The sequence below is a fragment of the Drosophila virilis genome, chromosome 3 (genome assembly GCF_030788295.1).
Source record: "Drosophila virilis strain 15010-1051.87 chromosome 3, Dvir_AGI_RSII-ME, whole genome shotgun sequence".
Lineage (NCBI taxonomy): Eukaryota > Metazoa > Arthropoda > Insecta > Diptera > Drosophilidae > Drosophila > Drosophila virilis.
Genome location: NC_091545.1, coordinates 7,776,999 through 7,795,238, shown reverse-complemented (window position 1 = coordinate 7,795,238; position 18,240 = coordinate 7,776,999). Strand labels below are relative to the sequence as shown.

General features: G+C 43.0%; 2 protein-coding genes across 5 annotated transcripts; both read left to right on the top strand.

Annotated features, from left to right (window-relative positions):
- Positions 1 to 1,716: 1,716 nt before the first annotated feature.
- LOC6623222 (calponin homology domain-containing protein DDB_G0272472) lies at positions 1,717 to 6,837 on the top strand. 4 transcript variants are annotated; one of them, XM_015175391.3, is made up of 7 exons: positions 1,717 to 1,908; positions 1,970 to 2,387; positions 2,449 to 2,699; positions 2,762 to 3,355; positions 3,418 to 4,258; positions 4,321 to 5,000; positions 5,062 to 5,233. In XM_015175391.3, exons 1-7 carry the CDS (start codon positions 1,825 to 1,827, stop codon positions 5,086 to 5,088), a joined length of 2,895 nt encoding a protein of 964 aa, XP_015030877.1. In that variant the 5' UTR covers positions 1,717 to 1,824; the 3' UTR covers positions 5,089 to 5,233. The 4 variants fall into 4 exon arrangements, with proteins under 4 accessions (XP_015030877.1, XP_070063896.1, XP_015030876.1 ...); XM_070207795.1 differs by having other exon boundaries at positions 5,059 to 5,233; XM_015175390.3 differs by having other exon boundaries at positions 1,718 to 1,908; positions 4,324 to 6,837.
- A 134-nt stretch (positions 6,838 to 6,971) lies between these two features.
- Positions 6,972 to 13,286, top strand: tap (Basic helix-loop-helix neural transcription factor tap). Its single transcript, XM_002046678.4, has one exon. The coding sequence runs from the start codon at positions 9,363 to 9,365 to the stop codon at positions 10,533 to 10,535; it is 1,173 nt and encodes a 390-aa protein (XP_002046714.1). The 5' UTR covers positions 6,972 to 9,362; the 3' UTR covers positions 10,536 to 13,286.
- Positions 13,287 to 18,240: the final 4,954 nt, after the last annotated feature.

The following is an 18,240-nucleotide window of genomic DNA, read 5'->3' as shown; positions in this document are numbered from 1 at the left end:
GTTAGACACAATGGGCTGTCAGGGCAGCAGAGCAGCCATTGTGGCCAGTTGGCGGTTGCAGCGACGGAAGTGCCCGAAAACTGTTGCCTACTTAGCGGGGCAGCCCGTCCCGCTGTCCCGCTGTCCATGCCCATTGTCCCGCTTAACGAAGTGCTGAAGTTGTTGGCACACATGCGCGCCTTTGCAATGTTTATTTGCCTTCCCCCGGGAAATGCGACAAACACACACGCACACACACACACACACACACACGCGCGCTTGGACTCATTCAAATTCATATGCATGCTCCATTTGATTTCGTTAGCACCTCAACCTTACCTCAGCCCCTATGTGCTTGGGCTAAGCCAACGCCCATGCTGACCTTTAATATTTAGCATGGCTTGTGCCCGAAAACGCGCTGCCACTCAACGTTGGCAAATGCAATTGCATTTCTTGGTCGCTTCGAATACAATTTTTTTTCCATTTGGGTTCAATTGACGCTGCACGTGTGGCCCGGGACAGGGACATCACCTAAGCATCTGGCACAAGTAAAAACCCTTTTAGAGCTTCATGAATATTTATGAACGCGAGAGCCGTTGCTTTCTTTCTTTCCTCCGTTATTTTCTTTTTTTCTTCTTGCAACACTTCAATTCCCTTTCAAAAATGCTTCTTCAATTACGACATGAACGCAACCTTTGATACAGACAGGTGTGCGACTGTGTATGTGCCTGTGTGTGCCTGTGTGTGTGTGTGTCTGTCTTTTGGATATCAACAGGTTTTCATTTGTGCCATTTGATAGCCACTCCGGTTGAGGACGCCAAATAAACGATGATGGGAATATTTATGACACTGCCAATGCTACCGGTGCGTATAATGAATGGGTTATGCAGGGAGCACACCGAACATGGCAAAGCGCTCGTCGCTTTATTGATAAGGCCCTTACGTAGTTACTAATTGATTTTGCCACTGATAAATTGGTACGGAATAATGTTATCTGGCTGTAGACAGCTACATGTGTTTTTTTATGTTTTGCTTTTTGGTGTGTTTTTTGATTTTTGTTGTTGCTGCTCTTCGAGTGCGGCAATTGTAAATCATTTACATGGAAAATATTATTTGGCTTTGGCCTAATTGCTGCTACCCTAAATACATGATGAAATTAAGCCATTAACTAAAAATCTCTACAATGGACTTTAATACATTGGCTTTTGCAGCAGTTGCAGCAGCTTTGCACTGTTGCACGCGTTGAAGCCCCGCTTGTTGACCAACCAACTGTTGACCCCGCACACAAACATATTTACACTCTTTAGAAAGGACACATTTCTATAGGAATACCCTTGGCGCTTTCATTGTAAGATGAAGTAGTAGACGCTGTTGGCAGCTAATAATAATTTGTTTGCACTTTGCATATGCCAGCTGGCAGCAGAAACCAATCAGAATGTGGGATGCAGATTCTTATGAATATGTGCGTAGATATTACTATTGAATAGCATTTATGACATTTTCAATCATTCAATATTGCATTGTCAAGTACTTTCATGCATAAATCGAATAGCTTACACAATTCATAACTATTTGAATTTTAAAATTAGTTTTTATCAATGCAATTACAAATCGATTTTAAATTGACTCTGTCTTATTTTTTAAATTGCCGCACCTTGCACACTTGCAAGAGCTCGCTGCTATAGCACGCATGCTTTTTATCGATAAGTTACCACAGCACATATCTAGATTATGGACTCGCATCTCTAGATGACATGCAAACCGGCTGAAAAATGGAGAAAAGTGCTTAATATTTTGTTAAAAACTAATTTATATATGTGAACGTTTTGATGAAAAGTGCTCGCCATGGACATTATATTGCCTGAGCAGTATAATGAACAAAAGTTTCTTGACTGCGCCTCGCAAATACAATATGACGAGTTCAACGCGGTAAGTAAAAAAAAAATTTTCACTTCGATCTTTCTCCTATGGCTACTTTTGTTTGTGGTAGAAAATGTTTGTGTTCTTTGCGAACTACAGCGATGTCGATGTCTACCAGCTGATACCAGATGACCGCATCCTGCAATTAATCTACGGCTGGGATGTGTGCCGACTGCACACACGCGAGTGCATCACAGAGGAGCTCGGCCACATTGTCCGTGTGCTGGCGCATCACACGCTGCATTTGTGGTTTAGCCAGGAATGGATGGGCAGCTCTGAGAGTCTAAAACGCATGCTGTTGTACTATTTGAGCAAAGGTTATAGGGCGTTCAGCAAGATTAAGGGACTATGCGATATCGATTGGCAGTATTTACTCAACTTCCAAGTCAATCCCTGGCGTCTACCCTATCTGCAGCAGCTCTTTGCCAACCTGCTACAGAATAAACATCATGTGATAGAGCACGCTGTGCAACCGGCAACGGCAGAAGGTGTGTATGGTTGGATAGAATCTACTGATGTTATTTTAACTGATGCACTTTATGTTTCCAGATGAAACATATCTAATGCAGGAGCGTCTGCATCTAATTATACTGCGGCTACTGAAACTGTTCGATGCCGGCAGCTGGGAAGCCGTTAAGCAGTTATCACTGCGTGTGCTCGCTGCCTGGTTGAAGTGCAATCCCAGAGTCTGTACCGCGAACTTGCATCCAGAGCAGAGGTCTATTATACTGGTGGGACATCTCTATTTGCTCACAGTTTTTGTAGCGGACGATAATCGTGGTTATATGATTGATAATATGGTGCGTAATCAGATGGCACGCAAATTTGTATTCAGTTCTTAACAATGTATTCTCTTTTAAAGATGTACAACATACGCTTCTATGCGCAAAGCATGCAGGATGCTTCGAATGCGGAGGCTATGGGTTACACTCCAGCTAGGCTAATTGCCCAGGTTTGTGTGCGTCTGGGCCTGGGCAAGGATGGGTTCTTTGAATACATTGTGTTTAAAAACTTCAATTTGAGCCTGGTCACGTCATTCGCTGTTATGCTGGAGGCCTACACCAGCTACGTGTTGGGTAACCAGCTGCTGGAACTGATGGCACTGAATGAACATGATTTCATGACGCACATGGCGCAGTTCAAGGTGCTGATGCATCGCTATGTCGAGGAGCGCGAGAACAGCGAGCGTTTTCTGCTCAATGAACTGCAGAAGCTGGATGCGCAGCGCAATAGTCACGCCTTGCCACACACGGTTAATCTGAATCTGAACTACCAACAGCAGATCTGTAAGGGCAATCGTGCGAGCAACATTGGAAACTATAAGAACTGCGACGATGATGAGAAGCCGTTGCTGGATGTTGACGAGGAACTCGACAGGCAAATAGATCCGGTCTTTCAGAATGTGCCCAATAACGAGGAGGTTCTGGAGTTTGTATACAATTTGCTGGCACAGCGTGTAAGTTGTTTAATTTTGTTCATACAGGCAGAATGCATGTTAATCTGTTTTTCCTGTTGCAGAAATTCAGGGGTTGGCAGTTCGCCAAGATTGCGCTGCTGCTGAAGATAATTGGCCAGAAGCTCAACACAATTGAAGTCTGGCGCTATCATCCTGGCCTGACCACACAATTTATGCTGAATCTGGAGCACAAGCTCTCTGATAACTATGCCGATTTGGCCAAGGTGTTTACGGAGCATGGCTTCATGGAAGCCGAGTTTTGGTTAACAGCGTTCTATTTGCATCCAACACGCAGTAGTTACTGTGAGGTGAAACGCTGTTCGCGCATCAAAAAGAAACGCAAGGATGAGGATGAAGTCTCTAGCAGAGCAGCGGCACGTGCCGAGAAAGTGGATCACATCAAATACGAGCTGTTGAGTTCAACGATAGATGTCGATGAAATTGTTGCCATCACAAATCACAATTCGCCCGTAACCGACTATGATCCTATCTATAAGGCGCTGCAAACCCTGCGCTTGCCGCGCAGCATACTCAAGGACCTCCTGACAGTGGCCTTCCAACCACGCAACAAACGATATTCCTGGGCGCTAGAATGGAACACTTTGCACCAACGCTGCAGCAGCCTGCTGAAAAGCACAGATCTAAAGCGAAAATTTGTGGCTCTAAATATGGCCGAGGCTAATGATGGTCTGAAGTTTTTGAAAATCGATTATGAAAAGTACAAAAATCGGCCTCAATTAGATTATGGCACAATCGAAGAGGGTTACGAGAACGCCGTCAGCACAGCCGAAGCAGAGGTTGAATTGAGCCTTGAAGACGAAGAGGCTGCGCAAAAGGCAGCTCGCGAAAAAGTAGAGAAAGATCGAAAGCGTTGCCGAATACCGACCAAGTTCTGGGAGGAGGGTAAACATGAAGCTAAATACAATTTTTTGTGATTAACTAGATGATCCCACTTTTCCTTTCAGTAGTCTCAGAAGATGAAGAGGAGGAGGAACAGGAATCTGACGAATCGGAAGCCTATTACACAGGCACAGGGCGACGCACTCGCGTTCGCGCCGCTGCACTAATGGCAAATGCCATGATCTCAGACATGGATAGGACCATGCGCAGCGGACGTCGTTCGCCTGCAGCTCCTACAGCAACTGCTGTTGCCGAGTTGACAGCGGAACCACCGCCACCACCAGCATCAGAAAAGCCCCAAACGGCGCCAGAGGCTACGACGTCGCAGCCGCCGCTGGAGGCACCAATCCAACAGAGGCGTTCGTTTGGTGAGCTGCTGCAGTCGCAGGCCAAGTACACAAACGAAACAAGCGGCTTTAAAGCCTTCGCAGACATTTGGAGTTTCGAGAAGGACGAGCAGATAAGCATAGAAAATGACGACAATGTGCTTATGGAGAGTAATACGCTGCTGAGCAAGTTCAGGAGCTTGCAGGGCCTGAGACGAAGCACAACAGCAACAACAGCCGATAATAATACCCAGTCACGGGCACTCGAGAAGTCGGAAACATCAATGGAATACTGCAGAGTAGCGCGTACCAGCAGCCGTTGCAACAGTGAGGCGGACAGTTTGCAGTCTGGAACATCTACGATGGCCATGCACGACGCCAACGAGTTCGAGGAGGGACAATCTGAAGCTGTATCTGGCGTAAGTAAAGAGTTAACGCCCCCGCCGGCGCCAACGTCTGATTTTACAATGGAGACAGAAGTGTTGCAGCTCAGAGGAAAGTTTCTAACCAGAGATGAGGCAACCGCCAAATCACTGCCGTCAGCAGGGATACAGGAGGTACAGAAGAGGACAACAGCTGAAGCAGAGGCGGAACCAGCAGAGAAACACTCCGAGGAATCGTCAAGCAAACGAATCAAAACCAAGCATGAATCAAGAGTCGAAACCCACATTGATGATCACAACCAAACCAAAGAGGCATCCGAAGGTTCTGTGCACACAGCAATAAGCCAAGTTAATGCACGTCTAGTCGAGGAATGTTTGACGCGCCAGGCTGAGGTGCGTCTGGACATGCTCACATTGCAGGACATTGAAAAGTTGCGCGGTCTTCGGGTGCGTGTGAAGCGCACCAATTTTCTTGACTACTATCGCGAAAAGAGAATGCAACGCGATCGCAGCAGACCCACGTCGAGCAGCAAGCAAAGCCACACCCACACCGAAGACAGCAACGCCTCGACGCCGACATCGGAGCTACAGAGCGGCACGAGCAAAAGTAGGAAACGTTTTGTGCATATAACATCCGATTCGGCCGCACCGACGACGCGAGTGATGTTGGCCAAGCCGCGCTTTAAGCAATTCAAGCGATTCAAGCACGTTACTTCCGACTCGTCGACCTCAACCGATCCCGAGGAGACGTCACGTCCAGCCACGTTGCATCGACGACGACGTGGTCATAAGTGGATCCAAACGAAGAGCAAATCCATTCATTTAAAGTCAGAGAAGGCCAAGCATGTGACCGGCGATACGGATGTAATAGAGCTCTCATCGGACTCGCTGTCGTCGTCCGTATCGCCAGTGCCTGTGACTGTGACCCGTTTTCCCGTGATGGTTGTGCCATCGGAATTGGATCCACTCTATGAAGAGGAAGTTGTTCCCTTCTGAAGATGGCAGACATTTGCTTAGCTGGTGCTGTTTTGGTCTCTCGCTTCGCCCGGGGCTACGTGCCTGAAACGAATGCAGTCGGGGTTGCATGCCGCACACACAAACACACACATCCATACACACGCACGTACGTAAACGCACACCAGGGGCAGGGAGATTGGGCATACAGGCAGCTTGGAAAATTGAATTTGCGTCGCTTGTTAGAATGCAATTTGCCCGGGGCATATATTTGATGTGTATGTGTATTTGCTTACGCTCGGACTGTGTTAGGATGTTTGATGAAATTATATATGTACAGAAGTCCGCAGACAGGGACTAAGCCATGTTGGCTTTTATTTGGTTAACGCGACTGTGACGCTGCCTCGAGGCTCTTTAAACCGGGTGTGTTAGTGTAAGTGTGAGTGTGTGTATGTGTGTGTGCCAACCAGCGTTAGCGTGAGTCTTGGGCGACAATTGTTGAGAAAATGAATGCAGCTTCCATAATAATTCACATACTTCCATGCAAACCTAATAAGCGCTCACACTTCAATTAACTGTATAATTGATACGCATTATGCTTACTACAAAACCTCAATTAGCCACACGCGTCCGGTCGGCGGCTGCCACTTGAGATGTTTCGGGCGTAACCAATAACAAAATTGACAACAAAAATAACACACACCACGCCGGACACGTGTCGAGTGGTGTGAATTTTGATGCGAACATTATTATTGTGTTAAAAACCATAAATCCGACTAGAGGCCGCGTTGATAATCCTAAAAACCATTGACTAAATTCAATAATAATCAACAGTTTCCTGGCGTCTCTATGGGAATCTCAAGATGTATTAAATGTGTGACCAAAAATGTAAATAAACAATAACTAATATTGACATCTACATTTTAATGGATAAATTAATATTTTAATTAACAAAGTTAGCAGAAAACACAAGTAAAAATCGGCTATTAATCGGATATTGATCGCGCAATACTATGTTAAAAGTGTAAAAACAGCTTAAGAGAGTTCAGAGACAATTTCAATATGGAAATACTTTTGGCTCTCTAGGATTAAAATCCGCAGGAGAAAATCTAAAATATTGGCGATCACACATCTACGGAAACTTTGTGAGTTACTTACTTCCGATATCTATTTTATTAGAACAATTTTTTATTTATAAATTTATTTTAAAAGATTTCAAGTTTGCAAAAGTCATGTAGCTTGGGGTACATTTTAATATAGCGAAATGTAGATATACGCAAGCCTTTACTATCCTTTGATGAATATCATCGGTACACATCTATTATTATTTTGTCGCAAACGTATAGAAAAAGATATCCGAGTCCATGAGGCATATATATTCTTGATTAGTCTTATCCATCAGAATCAATTTAGTCAAGTCCGTCCGTTTGGCAGTCTATTCTCTTAGGCTTTAAGCTATTGTCACGAAGCTCTGCATAGGTCTGTCTTTCTGTTGGGCATATATATATCGAAATCGGCCATATCGACTCACTATATCAGAGTGCTCCTGTAGCAGCAAATAAACTTGTATGACAAATTTTACTTATATGTCAAGATATCTTAACCAATCTTGTCATTTATAAGTTCCGGGGTGTTTCTTGCATGTAGGCCAAATCTTATGAGCATAGGACAGCTATATATAAGAAAGCCTCTATTAGACGCCTCCAAACAGATAAAGTAATATATCAAGATCAACAGCCGAGTATATATAATCATGTCCGTCTGTACTTATGTCTGTTCGTCTGTCTATTTCTATGCAAACAAGTCTCTCAGTTTTGGGGCTATCGTCTTGTTGCAGGACTATATTATATAGCTGTCATAGGAATGATCGGTCGAAGTAGCTTCTTGTATGGAAAACTATTTTGTTTACAAAGATATCGGCGCCAAACTTAGCATTTAATAGTTTCACTATGCTCCTTCATATATGGAAAATCCTATCAATATCGACTTACTATATCGTATAACTACCATAGGACAGATGGGTCGAAAATTAGGTTCTTGTGTAAAAAACTTTTTTGCTTATCAAGATAGCACAACACGACTTGGCTTTTGCAACTTCTAGTATGTTTAACATACATGAGCTAAATCTGATCAATATGGTATTGCTATATCCTATAGCTCTATAGAAAGAATCGGTCCAAAGATAAAATCAGCAATGAACTATCGTTATATTAATTCTCCTCACATATCCGTATAATCAACAGCCGTATATCTACTAGATTTTTAAACAGTCGGCGTGCCGAGAAGCAACGTTCTATTTTATTTGTTTTTCTAATGGATTTGTATCTATGCCAACTTACTTACAAGATGGTAAGGTCCGGAACTAGGTTGTTTAAGTGTCATAAATACAAGCAACTGTCAGCAATTGGATCAATTAGCATCCTTTGCCCTTTAAATTAAGCAAAATTGTGTCATTTTGGCATTAATTTATTAAGTGCTCACTCGTGTCAACAATTTACCCGCAATGGGAGCACATATCATAACAAACCTGCACGTGGCAATTGGGAAGCGGCAAGCGGCAGCCACTTAAAGCCACAATCCCAACCGCGTGTGTATCTTTCGCGTTTATACACATGCAGCCACTTGAGCCAGTTGTGAAGTGGCTTATGCCACAAGCTCTCCAGCCCAATTCGGTGGCACGTGCCGCCGCGTGGGCCCTGGGCGGGAGTATTTGTGGCATCTTTACAGAAGTGTCGGCACACGTGGCGGTAATTCGTTTAGCGACAGGCGTAAGCTCGCAATGATTATTGCGGTTTAAGCTGAAAAGAAAGAGTTGCTGCGAGCTGCGAGTTGCAATTGATATTAAGTGGGCACAAGATGTGCCACAATCAATGTTGCGACAAAGGCGCACTGATAAGAGAAAGTGCACGGCGCTTTGAACTCTGTCGCTGATCCTCGCGGCCAGACGAGGCCAGCGAGATAGACAAACAGACAGACAGAGCACTCATCCTTCCGATTGGCTTACGTTCAGGCGTAAAAAATGCTCGTGTTTTAACTGGCACTGGTAGTTGCTGGTGTGTGTGTGTGTGTGTCCGTGTCTGTGTATGTGTGGGTAAAGCAACCCCCTGGGCTAGAGCGAACGGCAATCACGGCGCGCATATCTTTTGGGATTTGTGCCATGGCGCCGCCATCGTCGCGACCGACGACAATGCGCCGAGGGTTGTTGCCGCCTAAATCAGCGGGCTTACTGGGCAGCTCTGCCGTGCTAATGGCTGAACATAAAACCGGTGCGCACTCCTGTTCAGCTTTTAGTTGGTGCGGGCACGCGAAACGGTTAAGGCTACAAAAGAAAAAAAAAAAACACATACGCGAGCGTAATGCGTCTGGTTTGACATTTAGAGACCGGCACAGATACAGCTAAAGCTAGAGCTAGAGACAACCACAGCTACCCACGCCGAGCTCAACATGGCCGCCTGCTACAACGCCTACAATCCGACGCAATCGTTTGAGTTCGAGGAGGATGATGACGATGATGCCTCATTCGATAGCGGCTACGAGAAGAGCTTTGAGACGATTGCGAATGCGAGCGCGCGGCGTCGTTTGGACTTTGCGGAGCACTACAATAGCACGGCCAATGCCAGCGGCACGTCGCCGGGTCAGGCTCAAGCGCCGCTTATGTATGCCGGCGCCTGGGATATGCAGCTGAATTCGCCGCCAGCGGCAACGGCTGGCTTTGTGGGTCTGCTGGACAACAGTAGCAATCACAGCACGCGCAGTGGCCGCACCCTGGTGGAGCATCTGAACAGTCGCGCCGCAACGACGGGCGCCTTTGAGCCGCAGCTGACGAGCACGCCGGTCAAGTCGCCGGAGGATCCGAATGCGCCGCGTCCGAAACGCAAATATGCCGTCGGCAAGAATCGTGTCACTCGGTCGCGCAGTCCGCTGCAGGTGGTGCGCATCAAGAAGTTTCGACGCATGAAGGCCAACGATCGGGAGCGCAATCGGATGCATACGTTGAACGATGCGCTGGAACGGCTGCGCGTGACGCTGCCCTCGCTGCCGGAGGAGACCAAACTGACCAAGATCGAGATACTGCGCTTTGCGCACAACTACATCTTTGCGCTCGAGCAGGTGCTGGAGAGCGGCAACACCATCAATCTCGACTTGGAGAAGCTGCAGAACTTTACGCTAAGCGGGGAGCGCATAACCAAGGAGCTATTCGATGCGCTCTTCGTGAATCCGCAGCCGTTTCCCATGTTTGGCAGCGGGCGCATCTTTCCGTATGGGCCGCATCATCAGACGCCGCCAGCGATGCACTATCAGCCAGCTCAGGGAGTGGATTATCAGACGGCACAACCACCTGGCTTTGATCTGGGCAGCAGCATGCGCTACTACCAACAACAACAACAGCAGCAGCAGCAGCAGCCGGAGCTTAGTCCACAGCCCACAGCTTCAGCTCAGTTTTCCCAGGAGAAATACGATCTGTTTCGCAGCAACTTTGAGGCAGCTGCCAATGGAACGCCATTGTCAGAGTCGGGTCTGCATCAACAGAGTAGCTTCTATACACAAACGCCGCCCTGGAAGGAATACCAGGAGGATCAACAGCTACTCTACAAACAGTTTACCCACCAGGTATAGCATAGTTTTGCGGGCATCTATATGGTGTCAGTCTTCTCTGGGTGATATGTTCGACAATGTGCAGACTATAACGACACTGCCACCTGGAAATTGGAATTGAGAATTGGCTGCTCTAGTGACTCACTTTTGTTTAAGTCAAATATCAAAAGTCATTTGCTTAGAGCAGCTGGCCAACATGCTCACATTTCCAGGTCTCACTGCCGCTGTGGCTAACAATCAGTTGATATTTTGCAATAAGTGTACACAAAATTTTGATTGCTGAGGCCATGCTAAGCTGGCTGGCCTCAATAATCGATACGATTAAATTCATTTAGTGGGTAACACAAACGACAAATCAATTTGCGCTGCTTAATGTCAGAGTTCAAATGAAATGCAGTTGCAAATTCACTACTGATTCATGCATGCCTGGAATGGGTTGCTTGTTTGTGGCACTCGCTAGTGGACTATTAAAACTAAAAGTGCATTTTTTAATGAATATATTATAAAATGCACTTGTGGCTTTTAATGGCTAATACAATTTGCTTTATAATAACATCGGTTGTCCATGTAAATTAAGTAAGAGCATCCATGTACCTTGCCATATATATTTATATAAACACAATCTAACTAAGAAAGCAGCCTAGCCATTACTAACACACATGCTTAACGAGTTTTAAGCGTTAGCTAAGATTTAGTTTCAGGCTTAGTTAGTTGGGTTGGGTTAACATTGCAATGCGATAAACGAGGGCTAGTCATTTTTGAAGTCAGGCTTAATATATACTATATACATTACGTGTTAAGATGAATTTTATGTAAACTATTACAATTTATTTTTGCTAAATAAAGTTGATGAAGAAAAACCCGAAACCCGAATAAACTATTGTTTATGTAGAATGGAAATTGTTAAAGTCAAGGCAAGTCTAGTTAATGCTGCCTTCTGGGCAGCATAAAGCAAACAACCCTGAGCTGCATTTGTGTGCGGATTTCAGATTTCAAACAAAAGACTTAAATTCAAATAAATATTGTATATTGCAGTGCACATAAAATGAATGGCTCTGTGCGTGTGTGCGAGTATGTGTGTGTGTGTGTGTGTGTGTGTATTAATGTGTGCAGCTTGTTTATTGTAGGGGGCATTTTTGCGCCCTTACAATTCGACATGGGGTGAGTCGAACAATGGAAGATTGCCCGTCACCTGCCACAGAATTACGAGTACAAAACGAATGTACCAATACCTAAAATATAAAGCAGCAGCAGCAGCAACAACAACAACAACAACGGCAGCAGCAGCAGCAGCCGACAATCCTGAAACATGAGCCAAGTGGCAGTGGACCTGCATGAATGCCACTCAAATTATTTAGTTGAATGAACCGGCAAGAGTCGAAATACTGACTGACTGAGTGACTGCCTGACTGACTGACATTTTCCGTTACGTGAAAAGTGAAAAGCGCCCCGGGCGTTAAAAAAAAAAAACTAGAAGAATGGCTGCGACACGCCGTAGATAAAATACCCTTGTAAGAAATATGGATAAGAAATGTTTTCCTGTAGATGCCTTGTGATAAAGTAGATAGATTAAATACGGAATGGCTGACAAATTAGGAGAATAAAGAAACTCACAATTGCTGACACAGAAGAAAAGTTTTTCATATGGAAAATCATTTTGTAACCGATTTTTCCCATTAGGCTGTAGGATATAGTAGTCCGATGTCTATAAGATCATTTTAGGAGTATATTTAAATTAAGATGCCAATGCAAGACATCTTAAAAGCCAAAAGAATTTACTTACAGGAACTATATTTATATTTTGCTATAGTAGTCCGTTCCTGGCAATTCCGATAAATGTACTGCCTGCAATTAAATACTGAGAACTAAGTTTGGCATAGTAAGAGACTGGAGTATAGCGTCACGGTTGTTGATACTGATAGGGAATATATATACACTCTGGAATCGGAAATGTCTTCTTCCTTGTGTTACGAATTTCCTAACAAAATTACAGTACCCTTCACTCAAGTGCATAAAAAATGGTGACTTGAACGCTACAAGATGCAAAAATGTGGCATGCAACTTCGCTCAAGACATTCAAAGGACCCAAGGCCGAGACCTATGAACTAAGCCGCTGTGGCAAGCGACGCGTTTGTCATTTGGCGCAGCTTTGTTGAAGGTGTCGGGATTTATCTTAACAATAATCATTAGTATAGCCGGGACATTGCTGTTGTTCCGTTGTGCTGGTGCGTCACAAAGGCGCAAATACGCAGCGGGCGAGCTGCTAAGCTGCATTCAATTCCACAGAACTGGCGCTGAGGGATGCATGAGGGCAGCCCAGCACATAAGACGCGGGACAGGGGACGGTATACGGAGCAAAAGGACTCGGGCAAATCGGGCTGGCATCATTAGCGTCCTGCATGCTGATCCATGGCCATGGCCAGTTGTGTTACGGGGTAGCTGTAGATGCTTATCGGCGGATCAATAACGGCATTACGAGTACGTCTAGCTACAGCCCCCTCCCTGCTCTATCCTCTTCACCCCAACTGCTGTCTATATGACTATGCTAATGCTATGTGAAGCTGGCAAAACAATTTGGCGATTGCCGTAAGACGATAAGGAAACCAAAATGGAAACAAATTGCCAGCACGGTGCAAGGAGCAAACACAATGCGAATGCGTCAAGTGCAGGTCCTTTGGGCACAATTTATATACGATTCGCTGAGCAACAGCTTTGCTTCCGGCTGTAATGTAAGATATTACGTATTTAGTTCACAATAAAATAAAAGCAACGTTGCAATTCATTTTAAGAGTTTGTCCCATTTTACTAGGCTATAAAACAGCCAATAACTAATAAAACACAATTATAATAATATTATATTTTCTTCTAGGTCTAACCAGATCTTCATTCTTTTAAGATTTTAATTTCTTCTACTTTTTTTTATAACGTTTCTTGGTGCTTGAAAGAAATTGTTCTTTAAATAGCGCTCTACTCTGCGATTCTCACGAATCCCATTATGTCTCGCTTTCATGCCTTAGCTATGTATATTCTTTTAACTCATCGCTGATCGCTGATCATACTCTAACTCTTATTTACTTTGATTTTTCAGTTATTTTTATATATGAATTTCATCTATACTAATAGATGTCCATAAAAAATATTCGTGAATTTTGTGGGTAAGTAGATTTTCACATATTCATTTTAACATAAAAATAAGTTTATATTTATGTAAATTCAGTTTCATAAGTTGTCACCAGTTAGCTTTATATACCAAATTATATTTTTAAGTTTTTTGAGTATCTCTTTTATGACTTAAATGACCTTTAATCGTTATACCAATATCATGATATACTTTATTAACTAACTGATTTGAAGGTCTTAAAAAATCGGGCATATGCGGGCATAAATTATGAGCATTTCGTGTAATCCGTATTCAAGCATAAACGTGCCAATTTGTCATTTCAGTTCCGATTCCGATATCAAAATGGCAAAATCGCAAATCGAATTTTATTTGGCGAATTGATTGTTTTACGCCTTTTTAGCATTGAACTCGTATGCATTTCGTTGACACACTTTTCCATAGAGTATAAAAAATTCTAACCCTTTTGCGGTACACGTGCGGCATCGTACCTTGTGCCCCTTTTGCTTACCCCTTTTTCGATTGGCAAACAAAATTCGCTCTGGTGTTGTTGTTGATTTTTTTTACGGGTCGAGCCGAGCAAGTTGCTCGACCTTTTTAGCGATTCATTGCCCTGCTCGAATTGGTTTATCTGTGAAATCTGTGACGTTGTGTTGTTTGTGTTGCAACAGCGTTCGGGGTTCGCCATGCATATGTATCTAAATATATATATATGTGTGTGTGTGTTACTGGTACTTTTATATAGGTCCTCGGCTGTCCTACCTTGAGTTGTGTGCTCATCTAACCGAAAAACATTGGATAAACAAACAGCCGTTCGAGTATTTTGTTACATTTGTTGCCGAGCCGAGGAAGCCAATCTGTCGCATTTGTGTGCATGCTCGTCCTTTCAGGATAATCATTAGACTGTGTGTGTGTGTGTGTGTGTGCGTGCGAGTTGAAACTGTAAACTGTGCTGCAAGTTTTGATTGCGATTTTAATCCGATCTGAGCGGTTTTAGTCAAATTTAAGCAGATTTGTGTCACATTGTAGCAGCCGAGAGTGGTACGCAAAAAATGTAAACACATGTAAATCAAAAATCATTTTAGATACACACGAATCGAATTGAGATAAAATACTTTCATAGGGAATATTATGCTTATAGGGCAGGTCTTAATGAATTTAGTATTCAAGAACAAGGGCAAAGAATTTGCATTTGTATTCGTTTGTCTTTTAATAAGACACAAATTATTAAAGATCCTGTAAGCACTAGATATATTTAAATATTATGCTTATGTATTTTTAAACGCCAGCACATGTATATCAAAAATCTAATTAGATACACATGAATCAAATTGACATAAAATATTTGGTTACAAACAAAGTTTGTTACTTATGCGCAAACGAAAGACTTTCGCGTCTTTTGTTTTTACCTGAGCTGTTGTACGGCAACGAATTTGATGTGATTTTACCTATTTAGAGTTTGGCAACCCGCCAAAAATGTCATTTCCGTTTGCAACCCCAGAAGAACTGCATGCATACATATTTCATATTCCAATCACATAACAACAAAATTTCCTTTTCCAAATGAATAAACTGTTAGACAAACAATACATTAAACTTTACAACTTCACACCCGCTGCCTGTGTACAAAAACCATTAGAGCCGGCTAGTTCTACCCCCAGGACCCGAGATCCTTTAGCCCTTCACTCAGCATTAGCGCTAGTAGCTGAGCTGAGGCTGTACCACAAGCTACGACTTGATTGTTATGCAAATGAGGGCAACCAGGACGAAAGCATGCTCGCAACCCCAAATACAAATACTGGGTGCAGTTCATCAAGTGGTCATAAATATATTTGGGTAAAGGACGAACGAGCGCCAGTCTAATTAATATGCAGCGCCATGTGCATAATGAATCTGACATTTGTAATTTATGGTTGATATTTGTAAAGTTTTTTTTTTTTTATTTTTAGTTTTTTGCAGTGCATAAATTGAATTGAAGGCTGGTGCTAAAATGTCGGCACAACAACGGTTTCATGCCCAGTTATTGTTAATGTAAATAACGCTTGATTGACTGTATTTGCCATTGATTGCAGTTTGTGCCAAAGCCGCATTAACGAACGCTTCCGTTCGCTTGTTATGCGCTCTAATGCCACTTCCGGTTTAGTGAAAAACGCGCGAAAATCCTGCGATTAGGCCTGCATTGTGCGGCTCGGCATAAAAAAAAAAGAAAGAAAATATTGCAAAAAAATGCAGTTTTTACCCCAAAAAAAAAGAAAAAAAAACAAAAACAATAAAGCAGCAGCCTAACAAGTAGTTAACTGCAATTACAATTGACTGGATTGCTGTCGGCGCGGGGTGTTTGCCCTAAGTCGCTTTTTATGGCACCTCTGACAGGGTTTGCGGCAGTGACAGAAAGCGACCGTTATGATTTAGTCAGATATATCGCATTGGCACGCAAGGTCTTAATACCCTAGAAATGCTAGGCCTGTCAAAGGTATATTCTTTCTATATACATTTTAGAGTGACATAGGTAAGGGTTTCTATTTGGAACCTCAAATTAAATAGACTTTATTTTAGTACTATTCAATATATAAAGCAGTTGCTCGCTAACTGATTCTTTGGAATAACAAAATATTTTGGTTATATAGTAAAGTATTGGAATTACTTTCTAGTAAACAGTTTTTAATGCTTAAAAACAAATTACCCTATGATTATCTTTGGCAATATTCAGTAAACAGGGCATTTATAAGTCGATCAATTTCTAGTCTACTCTGCTTGTCCTCTCACAAATTGTTTTTGCCGCAAATGTTAAGGAAATGAGCGACTTTCCCTGCTATAGCCTCGTCCTGGCTCACTCATTAATTGTTCGCATTGTTTGTACGTTAAAGTTGGACATCTGGCCGGCTGCTCGTTCGGCCCCGTCTCCCCGCCATCGACTGACTAACTGTCTGCCAAATGAATCTAGGGTAAAAAGTTGATGTGTGCGTTTAACTACATTTTTGTTTAACACTGTTTGCGCAGGACACCTGCAAATGTGCTGGCTTTTTTTCAGGGTGTGCGGTGTTCAGTGAGTGCAGTTGCGAGCGCTTGGAGCTTGGAGCTTAGAGCTGGGTGGCGCCAACCCCTCCATGTATCACATGAGCATAAATTGGTGATTACTGCAGCTTGGATCCGTGGCAGTTAGCGGCGCCGTCATTGTTTGGCCAGCAAACAAAGAGGGAAGCGCGTTTGTCACTCGAGTTTGAAGTGTGATTTACGATCGCCATCATCAATCAATGTTCAAGTGGAATGTGATTTGGCAACATTTGATAGCTGCGACTGCTGCCAGTTGGGTTTTATGCTAATTGCAATACTCTACAAGTACTTTGAAATTTTTCAACATGGTAATGGCTATGGTTGTAATTACACCAAAAGCCAGAGACAACCCCCATAAAAGTGAGCCACTGCTCGTTGATTTACTTGAGCCCGGACGCACTTGATTTGCCTTAGTTGTTGTTGTTGTTGTGTTTTAAAAAGTTATAAAAATAACTCGTTAGATGTGGCAGCAGCTACAGCTAACAACTAAGACAGGGGTACACAGCAACAACCCCTGATCAGTTCATATGTGTGTGCACTGAAACACACATAAAACTTGCACCCTTTGGCCTGTTGGTGTGGCAGTTCATTTACCAGCATCATCATCCCTTGTACTTGCCACATCGTCCACTACGTAGTTGCCTGAGGCTAATGAGTGCCGCACATTAGTTTTAACAATATTTATTATATATGGGTTTTTCTTTTTCTTCTCTTTTTTATACCCTGAACCCATTTAAAATGGGTAATAATTAAGAGGTTCTAGTCGGGAGCTCCCGACTAGAGGATACCCTGAACCCTTCTCCTCCAACATCAAATGCATATATATATTATATTTTGGAAGCTGTATGTCCAGTTTGGCGACTCTAGCTCTTGTTATTTACCTAAATTGCCCAAAAAACGGGATATCAATATCGATTGCGAGTAAGTTATCGACTTGCTTTAATAACTTTTGTGTTTCTTAACCGATCTTGATGAAATTTTTAATAGTACATCTTATTGTGATATAGAATATTTGTTTATTTTCAAAGAGTCAATTGCATTAAAATTGTGGCTTAAATTGGGTTAAATTGGCAGCACAAATTGGTTTATTTACTTGAATGTGGTGATAGCTATATAATGAACTATACTTGATATTGTATAGTATTCTAGAAACCACATGTCAAGTATGTTGACTATTATTATTATCTTATTATTTAACAATTTTGCTCAAAAAGGACTTCAATATCGACTCTTATCGATTACTTGGAGCGGGTGAAGGTATAACTCGTTCTGCGTGGGCACTAGCAGGAGCCACATTGAACATTTTAATTCCTCGCTCTTATAGGCTCTGAGATCCCTGCGTTTATACATACGGACAGACGGACAGATATACAGACTGACATTGCTAGAACGACTCGGCTTGTGATGCTGATAAAGAATATATATATACTTTTTGGGGTCGGAGATTTTTCTTTCTATCTGTTACATACAAACGTTTTCACAAACACATTATACCGGTTTTACCCAATTTCAATCGGTTCAGGGTATAAAAATAAACACCCAGTAATATGTAAA

Excerpts from the sequence above, each read along its gene's own strand:
- LOC6623222 (XM_002046679.4), top strand. The coding sequence starts at position 1,825 with ATGGACATTATATTGCCTGAGCAGTATAATGAACAAAAGTTTCTTGAC. Across the intron at positions 2,700-2,761 it reads GTTATATGATTGATAATATG|ATGTACAACATACGCTTCTA; the intron begins GTGCGTAATCAG and ends TCTCTTTTAAAG. Across the intron at positions 3,356-3,417 it reads ACAATTTGCTGGCACAGCGT|AAATTCAGGGGTTGGCAGTT; the intron begins GTAAGTTGTTTA and ends TTCCTGTTGCAG.
- tap (XM_002046678.4), top strand. The coding sequence starts at position 9,363 with ATGGCCGCCTGCTACAACGCCTACAATCCGACGCAATCGTTTGAGTTC.